General features: G+C 41.4%; 1 protein-coding gene across 1 annotated transcript in view; it reads right to left on the bottom strand.

Moving 5' to 3' along the window:
- DCC (DCC netrin 1 receptor) overlaps positions 1-11,930 on the bottom strand; it is a 958,218-nt gene extending 946,288 nt beyond the window's left edge. Inside the window, exon 1 of the mRNA XM_073343560.1 lies at positions 11,266-11,930. Coding sequence (XP_073199661.1) covers positions 11,266-11,356 — 91 coding nt within the window. The 5' untranslated portion in view covers positions 11,357-11,930. The remainder of the gene's footprint in view (positions 1-11,265) is intronic.
- Positions 11,931-21,544: the final 9,614 nt, after the last annotated feature.

The raw sequence follows: 21,544 nt of genomic DNA, 5'->3' as shown, positions 1-21,544 counted from the left end.
TACACAGACTATCCGTGCCTCTATGGTCAATTTGTTTAGCCTACCCAAAAGAACATCAAAAGGTGACTTATCATGGTGTATACCTTCATACGAAGAAAATACCAGGTATGAAGGGGCTCTTTAATTCAGCAAAGAAAGATGTAACAAGAACCAATGGATGGAGATAGAGTCAAACAAATTCAGATTAAATATAAGGCCAAAAAAAAAAAACTTACCAGTGAGGGTGATTAACCATTGGAACAAACTACCAAGTGGTGGATTCTCCATCTCTTGAAGTTTTCAGATCAAGACTGCCTTTTTGGAAGAGATGCTTTAATCAGGCAAGTTACTGCACTCAGTACAGGTGTAACTGGGTGAAATACTATGTCCCGCATTATACAGAAGATCAGACTAAATTACCTAAAGGTCCTAAAGGTTCATTCAAATGGATGAATTTCTTAATCTAATTCTCTGTCAGTTTGGTGGGAAACCAGAACTGGGCATAGAATTGGACAGATAAATTGTGATTCAGGATTCCCCTGTTGGCTGCAGCTTTTCAGGCATGAACAACCCAAGCCAGGATTTGGCCCTAAGCATTTTCCCTTGGAGATTTAAGACTCAGCTCTCATATCCACAACCAGTCAGGGAAAGGAGACAAAGCCAAAGTACCAGTATTTTTTGCTTACAGAATGTATCGTCCTCTACTGTACCAAAACACCAGGCAAGGAGAGCAAAATTAGCCTCAAACCAATTTACCATGCCACAGCCTCTCGCTGTTCTCCTTGCTTTTTTGTCTAAGAAAATCACTTTATTCTATCAGTCGCTGCTGCTGCTACCTCCGATCAAAGAGCCACTGTGGTGGTGGCGTAATGAAAGCTACTGGAGCAGTGGGCAAAAGTACTCTGGTGGAGATTAACCCTGAGCTGGAAGGGGGGCTGTAACAGAAGACATCAAGAAGTTTGGGGAACAGAAAGCAGCAATGGGAGCTAATGTAGTTCAAGGAGGAGAGAAAGGCAGCAAGCAAGTACTATCTGGAAGAATAGAAATTAGCTATCCATACATCCCATCCATATATATACATGGACTATTCCACCATAGTATCTGAACCCTTCATGTATTGGCAGGTGTGTACAGGACAATGGAACCATACATTATGTAAAAATTTTAAAAAATAAATTGAAACTGTATTTCTATTTTAGGGCTCTTCTGGTCAGATGAGTTTTGCCTTCAGTTCAACTCATCTCCAGAACTCAATGGTAGAATTATAGCCTGGCAATTCACAGTGATCTCCTATTTATTCCACAGTGTATATTATTACACAGGACAGCAGCAACTGCACTGTGTAGTCTATATTTTCTGTTTGCAGAGTACCTTGGACTTTGGACATCGTCTATAATTCATGACCAGGAATCCTAGATGACAAGTAATCTTCTTCTGTATTCATATTAAAAACAATTACATTCCTGATTGTATTCATTTGTGATTGGTTACTTGTAATTGTCTAGGAAATTGAGAGCATAAATCAGGTATTTTAGCTATTATGACATTTTGAAGTGTGTTCCCATGTGTTTATTGTACACTTCTCCCCAACATCCAGTTGTAAGATCATAGTAGAGGACATTGGGAAGTATCTATTTCAATAAGTCCAACTTCTTGGAAGTTCACCATATAGAACCCCAAGGGAGGATGGAGCAGATATTAAAGCAATTCATAAATTCTAAGGCCAGAAGGAACCACTGTGATCATCTAGTCTGACTTCCAATATTACACTTGGTGTTATCCAAGGCTTCAAGTCCTGCAATAAGTTGAGCCAGGAGTCCATCATGAAGCTGAAAATCAAAAGAAGGAAAGCACAACAACAATTGGTTCCAATCTCAATAGTCTCATCAGCCAGTGCTCAATTAGGGCCTTGATCCAAAAGTCCACTGAAGTCAAAAGGAGTGTTTCCATTGATTCCAATGAGGTTGGGATCAGGTCCTTAGAAAATACATGATGTTCCTGAAACTTTACACTTAAAAACAAATAAAAACATACCTTCAGAAAGTGTTACAAGGGTTTTTCTGCTTCCCAGCAGATGTTTACAACAGTCCTCTATCAGATCCATCCATCTATCTACCTCCTCATTCTCTCTGCATACATTCCTGTTTGCCTGATTATTGCTGCCTTTTCAATTTCGGCTTTGGTATTTCTGAACTGGGGGGGGTGGGAAGAGAGGAAGGGGGAGAGTACAAAAAACTTCCTGTCAGTATAGTTAAGCAATTAAATAAAGGGCCTAGGGAGGTTGTGGCATCTCCTGGATGTTTTTAAGAGCAGATTAGACAAACACCTGTCAGGAATGGTCTAGTTATTATGTAGTCCTGCCTTAAGTGCAGGGGACAGGACTAGATGGCCTATTGATGTCCCTTCCAGTCCTACACTTTGGTGACTCTATGTGAGCTCCCCCTGCAGGCAGTGTTTGAAAATGACGTTCCCATACAGTACTAGTGCTTGAGACAGGTTGCCAACTGATCAGCAAAACAGTGAAACTGAGTATTTACGAAGTGTACAATAGTACTGATTGTGTCATTTCTATGTAGTACCCCATGGATAAAGTGGTCTCAAAACTGCATCTCTTGCATGTAAAGACAAGTTATGAAGACAATTTTTCACAAACTGTTTGCTGATGATTGTGCTTTATTGACCCATAACATCAGGGGCTTTCAGTTGTTTACTGACTGCTTTGCATGTGCAGCAAAATATTTTGGCTTAATGATCAGTTTAAAGAAGATTGAAGTCATGGTCCTGCCTTGGGAAATACTGCAGCTACTCAAATTGTGTCGATTGATGATGTACCACTCAAGATCATTGACAAATTTTGCTACCTAGGCAGTGTCATTTCATGAGATACAACGACTGACAATGACATTACAAAGTGCATTGGTGCAACCCGTGATCCATTTGGAAAACTTTAGCATCTCTGGAACAAACACAGTGTCAGACTGCAAACAAAAGCTGATGTTTGGCATGCCATTACCATCACAACACTCTTGTATGGCTGAAATACATGGACTAGTTATCAATGCCACATAAAACCTATGATGTCTATGGTGGATAGTGGGAATTAAATGGCAAGATTTTATTCCAAACACTGAGGTCCTTGAGTGCTGCAGCATCACATGCATTGATGCTTTTATAATGAGAGCACAGTTGAGGTGATGTGGCCATGTGGTCCGTATGCCTGACAGTAAAATACTGAAAACCATCTTTTGTGGAGAACTGCAGACTGGAACTCATTTTATGGACAGACTAGGGAAATGTTATGAAGACACTCTTCACTGCAACCGTCAATCTTGCAACGTTGACCTCAACACCTGGGAGCTCTTAGCCCAAGACAAGATCCGAGGGTGGTAGCTCTGTCACCTCAGACTGAAAGATTCCAAAAGCTTGCATATATGGAGTTGTTTGAGGCTTAAAGCAATGCACATTTGTCTACAATTGCCTTCATCTGTGGATAGGACTGCCGGCCTGAAATTGGTCTTTGGTCTCATCAAATTTGATGGGAAACTCCTTCAATAAAAAGTAGAAAAACAGAGCAGTTTTCCCTCTTACTCTCTTTGTGTTCTAAGAGCTTTAGGGGGTATATTTGTAGCAAGAGTAGGAACAAAATTTTCAACTGGACGTTTAATTTCCATGGTGATAGTATCTCTTTAAAGAGTTTCTCCGTATTTTACCAATACTTTGGGCAACCGCTTAACCAGTTTTCAATATAGTTTGAGTATTCGTAGCATTTATAAAATTACAGTACGTATTGGTATTCCTGCTGGTAAATGATTGCCATCAATGGAGACTGAAGCAGATATTTAATTGTGAATTTTTTCATGTCTCTCTGTAGCTGTAGTTTCCTTTACCATGAGGGTATCTATAAACTACCAAATGAGATGTTCTTACATTATCCCAGTATAGCTGTAGTCTTTCACATCAAATTTGAAATTGACAAACACTGTTTAAAAGAAACAATTTTGATAGGTCAGTTATCCATTTTGTTATCTTTCAAGAAAAATATACTCTGCTTTATCAGTGTATTGATTATCAGAAATCACAGACTACTCTTTATAACTTTCAGCCATTGCCTTTCATGGAATAAAGCTAATTTGATAGCTTTCCTTACAGGATTCTATATGGAAGACCCAAAGGAATGCATCCGATGAAGTGAGCTGTAGCTCACGAAAGCTTATGCTCAAATAAATTGGTTAGTCTCTAAGGTGCCACAAGTACTCCTTTTCTTTTTTCCAAAGGAATGAATCTCTTTAATGCCTAAGACAAAGACATTCTACCAACATTAAACCAGGATATGCAAGCATCAAGCATTCTGAGCATTAGTTAGCAATTACAGTTGCTTATAATCAGAAAGAGTGCTAAAAAAAAGACAGGTTTCAGAGTAGCAGCCGTGTTAGTCTGTATTCGCAAAAAGAAAAGGAGGACTTGTGGCACCTTAGAGACTAACCAATTTATTAGAGCATAAGCTTTCGTGAGCTACAGCTCACTTCCTCAGATGCATATCGTGGAAACTGCAGCAGGCTTTATATATACACAGAGAATATGAAACAATACCTATTCCCACCCCACTGTCCTGCTGGTAATAGCTTATCTAAAGTGATTTCCAGCACAAATCCAGGTTTTCTCACCCTCCACCCCCCCACACAAATTCACTCTCCTGCTGGTGATAGCCCATCCAAAGTGACAACTCTTTACACAATGTGCATGACAATCAAGCTGGGCTATTTCCTGCATAAATCCAGGTTCTCACATCCCCCCACCCCCATACACACACAAACTCACTCTCCTGCTGGTAATAGCTCATCCAAACTGACCACTCTTCAAGTTAAAATCCAAGTTAAACCAGAACATCTGGGGGGGGGGGGGGTAGGAAAAAACAAGAGGAAACAGGCTACCTTGCATAATGACTTAGCCACTCCAAGTCTCTATTTAAGCCTAAATTAATAGTATCCAATTTGCAAATGAATTCCAATTCAGCAGTTTCTCGCTGGAGTCTGGATTTGAAGTTTTTTTGTTTTAAGATAGCGACCTTCATGTCTGTGATCGCGTGACCAGAGAGATTGAAGTGTTCTCCGACTGGTTTATGAATGTTACAATTCTTGACATCTGATTTGTGTCCATTTATTCTTTTACGTAGAGACTGTCCAGTTTGACCAATGTACATGGCAGAGGGGCATTGCTGGCACATGATGGCATATATCACATTGGTGGATGTGCAGGTGAACGAGCCTCTGATAGTGTGGCTGATGTTATTAGGCCCTGTGATGGTGTCCCCTGAATAGATATGTGGGCACAGTTGGCAACGGGCTTTGTTGCAAGGATAAGTTCCTGGGTTAGTGGTTCTGTTGTGTGGTATGTGGTTGTTGGTGAGTATTTGCTTCAGGTTGCGGGGCTGTCTGTAGGCAAGGACTGGCCTGTCTCCCAAGATTTGTGAGAGTGTTGGGTCATCCTTTAGGATAGGTTGTAGATCCTTAATAATGCGTTGGAGGGGTTTTAGTTGGGGGCTGAAGATGACGGCTAGTGGCGTTCTGTTATTTTCTTTGTTAGGCCTGTCCTGTAGTAGGTAACTTCTGGGAACTCTTCTGGCTCTATCAATCTGTTTCTTTACTTCTGCAGGTGGGTATTGTAGTTGTAAGAAAGCTTGACAGAGATCTTGTAGGTGTTTGTCTCTGTCTGAGGGGTTGGAGCAAATGCGGTTGTATCGCAGAGCTTGGCTGTAGACGATGGATCGTGTGGTGTGGTCAGGGTGAAAGCTGGAGGCATGTAGGTAGGAATAGCGGTCAGTAGGTTTCCGGTATAGGGTGGTGTTTATGTGACCATTGTTTATTAGCACTGTAGTGTCCAGGAAGTGGATCTCTTGTGTGGACTGGACCAGGCTGAGGTTGGTGGTGGGATGGAAATTGTTGAAATCATGGTGGAATTCCTCAAGGGCTTCTTTTCCATGGGTCCAGATGATGAAGATGTCATCAATATAGCGCAAGTAGAGTAGGGGCTTTAGGGGACGAGAGCTGAGGAAGCGTTGTTCTAAATCAGCCATAAAAATGTTGGCATACTGACAGCAAACTTTATGGAAAGAAAGGAGGAGAGAGGGTGCATATGCAGTGAACACACTATTTGTTATTTCATGACGATCAAAACCAATAGCAACTTGGGATATCCCCACAAATGCTCATAACGTTTGAGAAGGAAATCTTTAAGGTGGGAGTGAAAAATATTTGAAAAGAAGTCTGATACAATATGGTACAATGATTCTGCTGCTAAAATCAGCGTAACAGTATGGCCTCAACTCCACCTTTAAATTTGCACTCAACATTCTGTCCCCTGGGCTTGAAGAGTAGGGATAGTGACACCTAATTTTTGTGCACCCAGAATCTCAGGCATGCATACACAAATCAAAGAGTTTGCTTGTGCAAATCTGAATTTGGGGTGTGCAAAGCGTCCCAAAATTACAAAGTCAATAATTTACCCATTTTATTGAAAAAGCCCAGACTTCAGAGAGGTGATATGCTTTCTGTTGGGTGTTGACTCAATGAGTGTTGAAGACATTCAACAACTTGCAAGATAGAACCCTACATATGCAGATCTCACACTGGTTCAAATCAGGAGCAAGTCCACTGAAGTCAGTGAAGATACATTACTACAATTGTGGTATAGGTGAAATCAGAATTAGGCCTAACATGTTTACTAGAGATATAAAATGTAAATCAATGATTCACCCAAGGGATTATTTTAACAGAATCGTGTGAAATTCTGTCTTTAGATAATTAGTCTTGAAGGCCTCTATGAAATTTTGTCATTATTCATTTTACACAGGCAAAGCCAACATCTTCAGAAATTTGCTTCTATTTATACTACAACAAAGAGAGATTGTCTTCATTGGATCAGTCTATACCAATTCTGCATTTCAATGAGAAATGAAGTTATAAAAATGAAAATATAATCTGCCTTTGAGGGTCAAATTCTCCTACAAATTTTGCTCTTGTAAATATGGAGTTACTCTGCTGATCTAAATGAAATTACTCCTATTTACACTGGTGTAATTAAGACCAGAGCCTGACCCTTAGTTACCAGTGTAAAAAGACAGATTCTCCACTTATTTGACTCAGCATAAATCAGGAGTCACTCTACTGAAGCCAACACAGTAACACTGGTTTAAGATGAGTGTAAGAGCAAAATCAGGGACGGTTCGGTCTAGCATGTTTTTGAAGTATTGCAATGGGAAGAACTTCTTATGGTATGGTAGTAAACACATTTATTTAGTGATCTCCACAACGATCTCTTCCATTAGAAGTACAGTTGCAAAATCAGTTTAGAAACTGTATCCTTGTAGCTGCATTTGCTGTACAAACAGCCACATAGAAAACTATTTTGATTTTATAACCTCTCTTTTACTAGGCAGAAAATAAGAGCCAGGAGTTCAATGATGGATCTCTAAAGTACATGTGGATGAAAGTAAGTGCATTGTGAGACTGTGAGGAGTTACTCTGAAAGATCATCAAAGAGAAAACGTTTTATTAAAGGCAGCATATCATTGAGGGAATTCATGAAATGCCACTTATGCTCAATAAGAAACCAAACTGGGCAGCATAAAGAATACACGCACATACATATACATATCTTGGAGACTAGGTTAAAGCACAATCCAAGTGATAAGCAATATTGCAAAGTAAAGTCAAAGAGAATACAGTGATATATCACATGCACACTGCACAAATCTAATGCTGACCAAAGGCAGGATGCTGATGAGGCAGGACTGGTGATACAAAACTAGATTTTCCGCTAGCAGAGGGAAAAGACGCTGGTGTGGTGGCAGAGGGAGCAGTCAGCTACAGATAAAGGACCCACTGGGCAATTCAGACTACACTGTCAGCGTACCAGCTCTTGTCTTAGACTGATGACCCAATTATGCAGATCTTACTCAGACAAAACTCCACATGGACCTCAAGTGGGTATTTGGAGTGACTCACTCCAGAAGACTTGGTTTAAGTCTGAATAGTATGGCTGTCTATATCGTGGTGGCACTGTCATGGCTTGGATTCCAGAATAGACAGCTGGTGCTGTGTTATGTGCTGGGAAGTATGTTGGAGGGGAATTCAGGAATGAGAAATAAACGGAGGATGAAATTCTGACTTCAAATCTGGAGACACTCCATTGAAAGAATTAGTCCAGATTTACCCACGTGTAACTGAGAGCAGGATTTGGCCTTAATTCTGCACAAACTGGGGGCGGGGGAGTAAAAAGAGAAACAGAAGGCAAATAGTGTTTGTATAAACATAAATCAAGTAATTATAAAATGACAAAGCTGCAAATATATAGACTGAAATGCTTGCCCTCAATCATGACCGTCACAACTTTTAAGAATATGTAATCAAATACCCTAAGCCTAACCTAACACACTCGTATAACCCATGCGTCATAACACAGAGGGCAACTCTGCTGCATGTGAAATGGATGTTGTGACAAGTCACTGTCGATTTATACTGCACCACTCAGAGAGAAAGGGATTGCCATATTGGCCAGGCACCACAAGGTTCTGACATGTTGTACCATGCTAAACAGCATACCAAGATGTGAGAGTAAAATAACAAATAATCATGTTGGGTTTTGTTTCCCCCTCCAGACAAAAGAGTAGTTTGCATTTACTTAATTATGAGTGGCAAGCAAACTATATAGTGCCATATATGTGTTTACTTTCCAGTATTAAGTGCTAAATAGTCAGAGATTTGGTTCTAATTAATAATGTCTTTTCCTGTTCTTTTTCCAAAACAGCGAACATTGCCCGTCAATTCTTGCTCAGTAACATATGCCTCTGTGCATTCAGATTTTGTGCAGAGAAAAGAACCTTTTTTTTTTTGGATTTTACTTTTGATCGCCTACCACATAACATTTTGCATCTTACAGACAATGGAAGTGTGAATGGAAGGGACTTGAATGACTTCATTCAGGCACAAAGGTAGCATATTCCTCCTCATATGTTGACACTGTGCAACACTGCTCTTTGTTATTAAAGTTTTTAACAAATTCTTACATCTCCAAACCAGCTTTGGGGTTTAGTTAGAAAGTGTGAAAGGACACAGTCCCATTGTGCATCTCTATAAGCCCTTTGTTTCTAGTCAACAAATCTTTAAATGCCCTGCCGAATGGGAATTTTGCCAAACAGCAAACCAGCTACTTGGCTTTATTAAGGGCACCTCCTACTGGTCCTTTCATAGAGTGAATTATGCTTTCTTCGCTACCCTAGTCCCCTACTAGGTTTCTGAAAAGAGAAAATAGCTACTAAGAAGAGTAGTGGAAACTCAGATTAATGAGCAGAGGCCAAAGCCACTTGAATAACATTTCCTTAAAGACGCAGGATCTCTTATTTTGTCAGTTGAATCCAGAGATTGTGAAAAGAGGGCTCAAAACAACAATCTCAGGAAGGATCTGGAGGCTAACCATAGGGAAAACTTTGCACAATTCTAGATTGCAAAGGACAGATCAGGGAACTTGGTACAACACAGAGATGCATGTCTCCAAAAAGCAGCACGATAAATACACATTATACGCAGAGAGTGAAATGCACAACCAAAATGTACAGCTAGGAAACAACCTGATCCTGTAATGAGTTCTCTGCATAATATCAGACATCATTCCCCCCACGACATCATTAAGACAGTGTGCATCCTCACTCCCTTCCTCTCTCTTGCATGCACACATGACCCCAACTCGCCATATGCCCGCAAAGAAGTCTGCAAGTCAATCATCGTTCCAGAAGGAGGATCACTGACATGTCTCCCAACTACTAGCCTTTAAGGTGGAAATTCAAGAGACACACCTATTATCCTGCTCTGATTGCCCAAGTGCCACCTTCCATGCAAGTTATTGCAGAGGACATTGTGACGGACACACACAAACACACACACAAAATGAACCTTCTTGTATTTAACAGAAGCATCTTCCCAATTCACTTACTAGCTCTCCAAAGCAAGCCAAACAATATATATATATATATTTTAAAAGGAAGCATCATCTATATGAACAATTTAAGGCATTTCTATTTGCATACAGCTGATATTCTGAATGATACTAGTCTAGGGTAAAGATCTTTTTGCAAAGGCTTTCATATGCAGCACTTTCCCCATCATAAAAAAAGCTGCTTTAGTGGGGTGTGGGGTGTGGGGTGTGTGTGTGTGTGTGTGTGTGTGTGAGAGAGAGAGAGAGTGTGTGTGTGTGTATGGGGGTGGAGGGGGCTATCGGTTTCTATTGTTCAGCAGCAGCTGGTGTGGAAGCAATTTGTGTGGGTTTATTTTATTTATTTTTGCTTTTCATGCCTCTCTCTTTCTAAGATTGCTCCTAATGAAACCCAGCTCATTTTCTTCTGGAGAAAAAATGATCACTGGAGAATAATATTTTCCCACATACATTCTACACACACCACACACGCACACACACAGAGTCACCTACAAATCGAAGCTGCACTTTCTTAGTTCCTAACACTTCTCGATATTACTCCAATTCCTGAATTTTTTTAAAAAAATCTCTAATTCCCAGCTCTTCTCTGCCTCCAACACAGATAGCTCCTGAGCATCACAGTATGAATACCCCCTCTTTCCTTCTCTATCCTAATTCAATATACAAACCAGCTTTGCCATTTTTAATCAGAAAATGTGCCTGCCAAGTGCAAGGAGAGAGAGAGAGAGAGAGAGAGGCAGCCCCAAAGAATATCAATCAAATGGAGTTTGGAGAGCTCTGCAAATAACTACATTTTCCATCTTGCAAACTAATATTTTGCTTTTCATCATTTACCCTTCCCCTACCGTCTGAAAAATATAAATAAATCTATAGATCCCATCTCAGCCTAAAGATAAAAAACAAAGCCACAGGCAAATAAATCCAGTTGCAACAGTGGTCAGGTGCAAAAGAGAAAATACAAACCAGTGTACACACACACACACACACACACACACACACACACACAATCAGCACCTCCTTCCACATTTCTCCTTTATTTTTCTGGGTTTCTTTCCTTTCAGTTGGTTTTCCTTTTTCAGAGGCTGCTCAGGGTGCTTCTAAACCGGATTTCATCTCACTCCTTTCCAAATCTATGTCAACTACCTGAAAAACCCTACACTGATCCACAACAACAACAAAATTGAAAGGGGGGGGGGGGAAGGCCGATAACACATAAGAGATAGGCACATTCCTTAGGGTTTTGCAAAATTCACCCTTATCCATGGAGTGCAAAAGACAAATAAGGCAGTGATCACTTACCGGTGACTTGAAGATTCAGGCTGATCAGAGAAAATCCGAAGAGTAGAAAAGCCAGCTTTGGTACCCAGACACATCCAAGACTATTCTCCATATTTCAACACACACCTACAGAGATTTGGGTCCTGAGCACCAGCAACAATCACACACACAGCCCCTTCTGCCTCCTCCTCTTCTGTTTTTTCTTTCTCCAGTCCCCACTGACAAAGCTCAGCAAAAGGGGGAGTTGGGGGATGTGGAGGGAAAAAGTTATATTCAGTCCAAGAGCCGCCAAGCCTCCAGATTATGTTAGGAAACAAACTCAAGGAAAAGGGGGAAAGGTGGGGAACAGTGCTCCCACTGCTGGAAAACCATACATGGAAAAATACTGCAAAAAAAAGCGAACCAGGGTGCATCAAAAGATTGGGGGTTGCTCCATTTCCACAGCTGGGCAAAGTACAAAATATATATGTATTTATAAAAAAAAATTAAAAATCAGAAGAATACAAAAGGGAAAGCTTGTGATTTTCTTCCTTGTTGGCAGATGTTGGTGTGGGGGGGGAAAGAAGGGGAAAGAAAAAGGGGATGTAAAGCTCTCACTTGTTACTGGAGCTGTCCACCAGCAGTATGTGAGATGGGAGTTAGAGCTGTAACATCCATTGATCCGAAGAAGTGGAGGGCTGGAAGGGAAAACGTGGAGAGAAACCAACCGGATCACGGGAAAGATTCCACTGGAAAAAAAAAAACAAAAAAAAACCAACCCTGAGCCCTGCTGCTTCCAGCAGCTGCAGTCACGGAGTCTACATATGAATGAGCTGGGATGCCCTCTGTAGGTAAAGCGTGGGAAGTAACTTTTCCTCAACGGAGCTATTTAATACAGGGCATGTCCCTTCTTATGTAGCTAGCTCACCTCCTGTTAGTATAAAGCTCCCCAGTTTTGGTCTGCAAGGGGGTTGATTGGTTTGCTTAATCTGCTCCTAGAAGTCTGGTCTGCAGTGACAGGAGTTTAAACCGTTAACAAAGTCATGCTGTTTTTTAAGCTGATCAGCCTTGATTCTTCCATCTCACAGTACTGCCAACTCCAAGCATCCAAAACTCAGGAGTCAGACCCCAAATAATTGCAGTATAAGCTTGTTGATTTTTACAAAAAATTGAGTTATTTTCATTTATCTCCTGAAGTTTGAGATTTTAGGCTTCACTTTTCCATGCTTTCCACAGCAACCATGAGGACAAGAAACTTTTAAAAATGAAAGCTGAGATTTCCACAAAACAACATGATTCTGGGAGCTAGATTTTACGATAAACACCAAATATCACGAGACTTATGATAAAATCACGAGAGATGGCAACACTGATTTTATCCTCACCATATTCTTTTTATTTTGCAATATTCACCCTGGCATAGGATGGGTCAAATAACTAATTTGTTCACTCTAGTTCCCAGCATCTCTAGGCTGCCAGTACTTAGTCATCATCTTCTGCTGGTATTGCTCACCATTTTGTCCTTTCACACAGTAAGGAAAAAGCGGTGTTGTAATAATTGATCCTAGAAACATACCCTAATTGTAAGCTCAATTGTAAAAAAGTGAATAAAAGTTTACAAAATGCTCCAATCACATGTAATAATAAATGTTGATGGGAAAAGGTGGAAAAAGAAAACAAAAAGACTCGGGCCAGGTCTATACTAGCGCTTAACTCGATCTAACTTACGTTGCTCAGGGGTGTGACACAAGTTTCCTCCAAGCAAAGCAAATTTTGCACTGTCCACACCAGCGCTATGTCGCCAGGAGATGCTCTCCCACTGACATAGCTTCCACTTCTTGCCGAGGTGGAGTAATTATGCTGACAGGAGAGCGCTCTCCCATTGGCATAGTGCATCTTCACCAGTACTGCAGTTGCGTTGGTGCATCTGTGCTGATGTACTGCTATAGCGTAGACTTGCCCTAAATTAGTCCAAACGAAAAGGCCCACTAATATAATTCAAGAACTGTGCTAAAACCACACTTGGTAACCAAAAGAAATGTGGAACCAAAATTTGTGTGTCAGAAATTAGGCCTAATTGGAGGATCGACTAATAAGATGGGCTAGTGTGTCCCATCACTCCCTTTTGGGGTCCTCAAAAAGAAACTTTGGGAGGGAAAACTGGCTACTGCAACACTAGCTGACTGAAAGAAGGGGAATCATAACTTGTCACACACATATACCCACTCTCTCCCTGGGAATCCAGAATGACACTCCTGTACCTTCAACATCCTGATCCTGAGAGATGTTCTGACTAGACCAGGCCAGAGAGAGGGACCCAGATGACATCACCACCTGCTCTGGTTAAATGCCAAATATCCTCTGGAACGTGAGACTGTCACCACCCCGTCACCCCCGCCCCATCCGTCATTTTCCTTCTCCACTTAATTTCTACCTTTTCCTATCCCTCTCCTTTTACCTTCTGTCTTATAGAAGTCTGACTTAGCTGACCAAACTGTATATTTTGCAACACTGCCGTAAGCCTACAAACACAGAGGCAAGTAAAAGCAATGGCCTAAACAACCCCATACTGGTACAAGTTTGCCAGGTCTTGGAGTGACTGATCAGACCATGTGCTGTGCCTGTGTTTTTCCAGCAGCAAGGTTGCAAGTGAGCATTAATATCAAAGAAAGAAGCTGCCTTTTCTCCCTTTACTTTTCTTTTCTACCCTCATGTGTTTGTCTTGTTTTGTCTTCTAGGAAATGGGATTGGACTTTAACAACAGCAACAACCACCACCACCACAACTCCAGCCCATCTTCTCTCTTATCCCCCAAAAGCACAATTATTACTATGTAAAAGACTGTCAAACAAGCTTTTTTTTTTTCTTCTCTTTCTAAAGACTTTCTTGAGCTACCAGGAAAAGGAACAAGAGATGGTGTGAAAATAAAAACCTTACTTCATACTTTACCTTTCAAATGCTTTCACTGTCTTTCCTTCTTTTTCTTTATCTTTATTAAAAGGTTTAAAAGACTGTTAGTGGTGTGTTTGCCATGGGACTGAACAGGCTAAAGTCTCTACATGCCAAATCCTTGCTTAAAACTTTTTCACGGTGGACAGTGAGAGAGTCGTGTCCACTTTTGACTCTTTGGGCCCATATATTCCACCTAAATTAATACAACAGGGCAGAGCAAATGAGCCAGCTATATGATGACATGCACTTACCAGTTGAGATGCTGGGATCCCTAATACTATTAGCAGCCTAGCTCAGCTGGCAGCACTCTTACTACTGGACTATAAGGGCTTGTGCTCGAGACCCACATCAGAATGTGATACGTCCATTACAAGAACTATAATGGACAGTGTGCAGTAGCTCAAGGGAGGATGTTCCATTGTTAGAGGTGTTGTCCTTCAGATGAAACATTACCTACAGTTTGACATTCACACATCCCTTTCTGGTGGCTGTACATTTAAGGGATGGTGATCAGGACAGCACTACCTGAGAAGAGTAGGGTGTAACTCTTGTGGCCTGCACAGCTGTCATAAATATAAAGGGAAGGGTAAACCCCTTTAAAATCCCTCCTGGCCAGAGGAAAAATCCTCTCACCTGTAAAGGGTTAAGAAGCTAAAGGTAACCTCGCTGGCACCTGACCAAAATGACCAATGAGGAGACAAGATACTTTCAAAAGCTGGGAGGAGGGAGAGAAACAAAGGGTCTGTGTGTCTGTCTATATGCTGCTTTTGTCGGGGATAGAACAGGAATGGAGTCTTAGAACTTTAGTAAGTAATCTAGCTAGGTATGTGTTAGATTATGATTTCTTTAAATGGCTGAGAAAAGAATTGTGCTGAATAGAATAACTATTTCTGTCTGTGTATCTTTTTTGTAACTTAAGGTTTTGCCTAGAGGGATTCTCTATGTTTTGAATCTAATTACCCTGTAAGATATCTAACATCCTGATTTTACAAAGGGGATTTCTTTACTTCTATTTACTCCTATTTCTATTAAAAGTCTTCTTGTAAGAGAACTGAATGCTTTTTCATTGTTCTCAGATCCAAGGGTTTGGGTCTGTGGTCACCTATGCAAATTGGTGAGGCTTTTTATCCAACATTTCCCAGGAAAGGGGGGGTGCAAGTGTTGGAAGGATTGTTCATTGTTCTTAAGATCCAAGGGTCTGGGTCTGTAGTCACCTAGGCAAATTGGTGAGGCTTTTTACCAAACCTTGTCCAGGAAGTGGGGTGCAAGGTTTTGGGAAGTATTTGGGGGAAAGATGTTTCCAAACAGCTCTTCCCCAGTAACCAGTATTTGTTTGGTAGTGGTAGCAGCCAATCCAAGGACAAAGGGTGGAATATTTTGTACCTTGGGGAAGTTAAGCTGGTAAAGATAAGCTTAGGAGGTTTTCATGCAGATCCCCACATCTGTACCCTAGCGTTCAGAGTGGGGGAGGAACCTTGACAACAGCATTTCCAATCCTGGAGTCTTTACCAGGGCAAAATTCCCATAGAAGTCTAAAGTCTCATATAAGGGGGCAGGAACTTCAGATTCAACCTTCAACATCTCCTAGGCACAGCATTGCAAAACTTTGTCATTGATGGCTTGACTGCGTTGACTTTTGCACAAGCTTTTTCCTGGGAGGTGTGGTTGGCATGGTTTCAGACTGTAGACCCTAATGTGAACTATTGATTGGGAAGGTGAAAGGCAATACCAAACTGGTCTTTTCTTTAAATCCAGAAATCCATTCCATGATTACCTATGCCAGGCCAGGACACAGGTAGACCATGCATGGTGACAGTGTGTAGCCCATGCTGAAGTTCTCGGTCTGCAATCTAGGGAGGGTAGGAGCCATAGGGTTTGTGGATGTCCAAGAGCCTCAAAAAAGAATCCACTTACTGTTTGTTACACCTTAGACCTGTCTTTTATCTGTCACAAACAATATTACAATATTTAAGATCTAAGCATTGAATATGGGTGGGAGCTTTGACCGAGAAGATTTCCCATATGACCAACTGATTAAAGTTTTATTCTGAATTCCAAACCAATATAAAACTGTGAAATTTACCAAAAATTACATCTTGACTTCCTCATGTCCCATTCTACCCTTGACCCTCCCCAGTCCAACTTCCACTTTCCACACTAACTATTCCACTGAAACCTAAAGTCACTAATGACTTTCTACTGGCCAAATCGAAGAGGTACGTCTCTCTTCTCTTTCTCCTTTCTCTGTCTGCTGCCTTTGACACTGTTGATCACTAAATTCCTTCTTTATTTTGTCTTTTTTCTTGGCTTACATGACCCTATAATCTCTTGGATCCCCTCCTATCTTACAGACTGGTCCTTCACTGTGTGGTAACTTTTCTCTCTCCCTTTAACTGCTGGCATCCTTCAAAACTCCTTCCTATTTCCCTCTCCTCCTCTCCCTCTTTCTTGGGGACTTCTCCCATTCCCATTACTTCAATACAACCTTTCTATGGATGATTCACAAGTCTACCTCTTTCCCCATTTTTCCAGCCTCATTTTCATATAATTATATAGCTTCCCAAACATCCCCTTGACTATTCCACCACCGTATAGAACAATTAGAAAAACTAAAAGCCAAATTGTGTTTGTACTTCTGCACATGCTCAACTTGTCCAGGCAAACCCCAGTCTTCATGCTCAAAAGCACATATGTAATTCACATAAGAAAAAGAAAAACTATTGGATTAGAACAGAGGTCCCCAAACGTGGGGCATGCCCCATTAGGGGGTGTGAAGGAATGTTGGAAGGGGCCCAGCTGCGGCCTAGCCCAGCCCCTCCGGAGGGTAGAAAGGCATGCCACCCAGCTCTGTTGTCAGCCCTGTGCCCACCCACAGCTGTGGCCCCAGCCTCAGCCCTCTTATCCCAGTCCACGTCCCCTCACCCATTCCCGGAGCCCTTACAGGGGTAAGGGGGAATGTGAGGTAAACGTTTGTGGACCACTGAATTAGAAGGATGGGACTATTCATAACATGCCCTTGGCCTTATGAAAATGCCAAGTTCACTTGTTTCTTTCAAAGAAACTGCAAGTGAAAACAATGAGCCAGATCTTCAGCTGGTCTAAATCAGCACAGCTGCATTGCGGTCAATGGAGCTATAATAAATTACGCCAGCTGAGGATTTGCCCCAGTACCCTTCGAGTAAGAAATCTCAGTTGCTGTGGACTTAAAAGGGGCTCACGCAGACTAGATTAGACTTTATGGATGGATGCTGGGCCGGTTGGGAGGTACAATGATGAAAGCTTTTCCAAAAATCCCAAAACGTAGGCTATATTATTCAGACGGGATCAGTTCCTACAACAGGAGCCAGATTTTTGCAAGAGCTCAGCTCCCAATGAGGCATCCAAACAAATGGTCAGATTTTCAAAAGAACTCAGCACTTGGGATTCATGGTGGGCGCTGAGCATTTTTAAATATCTGGTCCCAATTCTGAGTGCTAAGAACTTGAAAATCTGGCCCTGAGGCCTTGCATAGGTGCTGCTGTTAGGTGGGTTAGTATGGCTGACACGAACAGAATTCTCTGCTGCTATATTGCTTATGTGCCTTGATTTGTCATCACAGGAAGGCTCGGTTGCCAGGAGAGAAGTGGGTGGTGTTAACGATAGTGGAGCCCTTTCAGCAAGAGTGGGACCGAAAGAACCAGGTCACTTGCATGGGCATGATCTTTATGACGTGAGCCTACCTCTATGATAGCCAGATCACCACCATTCCACCACCTAAACCTCTCTGAACTTCGGGGAAATCTGGACTCAGTTCCCAAATCAAACTTTGTAGCTTTGGCCAAACTATGAAAAAGGCAGCAGATGACACTGACTGAAATGTTGTTCTGCTGTGGGACTCTGACTTTCTAATTTCATATCATCTTACATGAGAGTAATTCAAGAAAACCAGTAAACCAGCATGCTCTGTCTACAGTCATTCTTTTGTCTGAAGTAGTGTGTGTTTGGCTTAGGACAGACTGTGGTCTCTACAGTGGTGAAAACATTACCAGGTGCGGAGAAACCCCAGCAACCCCTTGCTGCTTATTTGGCTGCCATCTGCCTGATTTCCCTGGAATGGAACACACAGACCTGCCACATACATTTCAGCAGATTTTTAGCTGCAGGAAAAGCATGTGTTTGGGAGGGAGCTGAAGGCTGATTACCAAAGACAACTGTATTTGCATGAAACCGTTTGTTTTAAATTAGGAGAACCCTTCCAGTCCTATGCCCTGCAACTGACTCTCTGTATCTTTCCTCTTTTGTTTTTTTCTGATCACACTTGTCATCTGTTTCTTTCCTAATCTTTGCTGTCTCTTTCCTCTCATTAGCCCTATGAGCTATCGCTCTTGCCTACATTAGAAAACTATACCCAAAGTGTTCAACATAGCTCTCAAAGTGACTAATTTCTTCTGGGTGGTAGAACAGTCAACTAGCTGGACTACCATATATGCACAGAGGAGCTCTCTGTGACCAACCTTTCCTGCTGTCTCTGCCTACTCTCCCGTCTATTTGTAATAACTGCTATGTATTGTGAGATAGATGCATTAATTTTTGTGTCTGTTCCCACACTAATTAATTCCCCAGAAGACCAACTGCTGTGATTAATAAGAATACATTTCTAGTGGATTTTTTTAAAGACTGCCCTTCCCAAAACCCTCCAGGAAGGTATTCAGTAAGGACACACTCATGAGAAGCATTACGTCCTTAGAGTAAACTCTCATTGGCTGATCACATCTTGATAATGTGAATGTTTCCAGCAGCTCCTGAAGGCTGTCTTTTCCAAATTAACCTTTTTGTGGGCATGTGCTCCAAATGCATGAAACATCATAAAGTGAAATTGGGTTTTCTGGACCAAGATAAAAGTTCTAACCTTGGGGCTGCTTTGATTTGATGTGTGAATGCAGTGGAATGGCTAGTTCAAACCCAGTCCTCCAGCTTTAAACAGAAACAAGTCTTTTGCAGTTATATAGCCCATGGACCTCTTTATAACTAAAGGGTGCTTAATAGGATAAGTAGTCCACTGAAGTCAAGGAGGCTATTTGTTTGAATAAAGTACTAGTTAGTGTAAGTAAGGATATCACCATCTGGCCCTGAATATGTGGCTTAATCAAATGTTATTAGTAGATTCTGTGAGGACAAAGACCGTCTCTCAGTCAGGGTCAGGAGGTATATTTTCTAATGTATACAAATGTGATCTGAAACATGAATCAATTATTCTCAAGCTAAAAGAGTAAATATGATGGGGAGTATTGAAGTAAGTATCATTTTAAAAGTGTTGCCAGTAAATTGCAGCATAAACTATTTCAGAATATTAGTGAGAGTTCAAATATTTTTGTGTTAGGAGCTGGAGGTTTAATCTGTTGGTTTGGAATTTTAATGTTGTATTTGTTCTAACAGTGGACACATAATAAGTCATGCTGAGTTGCCTACAAAAATAAATATCAAGGCTAAGTAAAGACAGAATAATGGAATCAACCCTTCTTTCCAAAGCTCCTGAATAGAATTATATGGCACTTGAATACCTTGTTCAAATTGTGAGTGAATTTTAGTGGAAAACTAACAGAACTGATGTGAGCAAAGCAGAAAACAGGCAGGCGCTGTGCTGTCTCCTGACATGAGATCTCTCTTATTTTTGCCTTGAGCCTCTTTGAGACCTGACTGCCAGTTGTGCGGTGTTGTGTGTTGAAGGTTTATGAGCGGCACAAATGGGTGAACAGGTTTTCACCACCAAACACATCTCTGTTTTCAGACTGAACACAGCTCCTGAGGGATGAATGGCTGGTGCAGGCCTGAAAGACCAACCTCAACAGAAACAAATATGTTCTAGCTTTCAGGAAGCAAGTATGATGCGAAGATCAAATTTGTGATTCTCCCTGGTCTCAGGATTGCTAGTGGGACATTGCATGCTGACATGAAGAGCTGGGGCATGCCCCCTAAATACTCAGATGCACTACAAGATCTCTCTTTTGACATTTGATTCCTTCCTCAAGGAGCACATGGCAGAACAATATCAGTGAATGTGAATCCTTTCGTTTTGCAAACCACACATTTGTGGTTGAATAAGAAGTAGTAAGAGGAGCACTCTGTTGTGCCTGGCCAGCAACACGCAACTCGTGACTGAAATCAGGGAGAGTTATGGGTGCTCAGAAATTCTCGGGATTAGGGAAGCTTTCCTTCCTCTTAGATTATAGAATCGTCTCACCAAGCAACTGAGTGCTTAAGGGTCCAACCCTGAGATGTGCTGCATGCCCTCAACTCAAGACTGGATCCTAACAGCAGCAGCAGTAGGTAATGCCTTGGAGATCAGCCCTGTATCAGCTTCTGGGGAGCATGGGTGGATTTAGGGCATGCATGTCTACACTGCAAGTGAAGGTGTGACTGTAGCACAGGTAGGCTTATCTGTGTTAGTTTAATCTAGTTAGCACAGGTAACAATGTAGTGCAGACATGGCAACATGGAGACTGGTTACTAGAGTACAAGCCCCCTGAGTATGTAATGCAGGTTGCTAGCCCATGCCGCCACATGTCCATTACTAGTGTTACCCATGCTAGTTAGATTAAAGCTAGTACAGATATGCCTACTGGTGTTACATCGTACCTTCATGGTAGTGCCGACATACCTAAGTAAACAAGTCGGCCTTTTCCTTTGTTGACCTCAGTGACATTATTCAATGCTCACTAGATCTTCTTAGTTTAACAAATGTAGCATGCACATAGAAATACATTACTGCATTTCTCTGAATTCTAATTCCTTTTACCTGAATAGACCTTTAAGAACACTAAGGTTCCTTTCACCCATTTTTACATTCCCATAAAGCATATGTAATACTCCATTATACACTTTAGGATTATGTGCAATTACCTCCTTCTCAAGTAATATTGTTCTCCAGAATTACCACTCCCCTCTCATTTGTTCCTGGCAACATTTCATGCACCTTCATGAATTCATCCAGCTATGCTGTAGATCAAAACATCTAATTTCACTACACTTTGCTTAAATGTCATTTAAACGTAATTAGGAAATTGGGTAAGTCAAACTAAGATTCAGTGAAATTCTGTTTTTTTCCATTGAAGCCCATCTCCCTTTTTTCCTCACCCACTAACAACTGCCTGCTCCCTCTAATACCTTGTCCAGTTCCTTCAGGTCCTGACATCCCATGCTTCTGGTCAGAGGGTTTTCTCAAAGGCAGTTTCACTTAGCTCGCTTTCCCAGACCCATATGTGATTAAAATTTCCCAGGCCCGTGTGTGATTAAAATTTAGTCCTCTTGGCTGACACACTAGGGATGGAACTAGAGAATCTCCAGAGCTGGAAGCATGTGCTGTAACACACATTGACCGGTGGGTTATATT

Source organism: Lepidochelys kempii, chromosome 5 (assembly GCF_965140265.1).
Source record: "Lepidochelys kempii isolate rLepKem1 chromosome 5, rLepKem1.hap2, whole genome shotgun sequence".
NCBI classification, from domain to species: Eukaryota; Metazoa; Chordata; order Testudines; family Cheloniidae; genus Lepidochelys; species Lepidochelys kempii.
The sequence above is the reverse complement of the archived record's forward strand: the minus strand, read 5'-3'. Positions and strand labels throughout refer to the sequence as shown.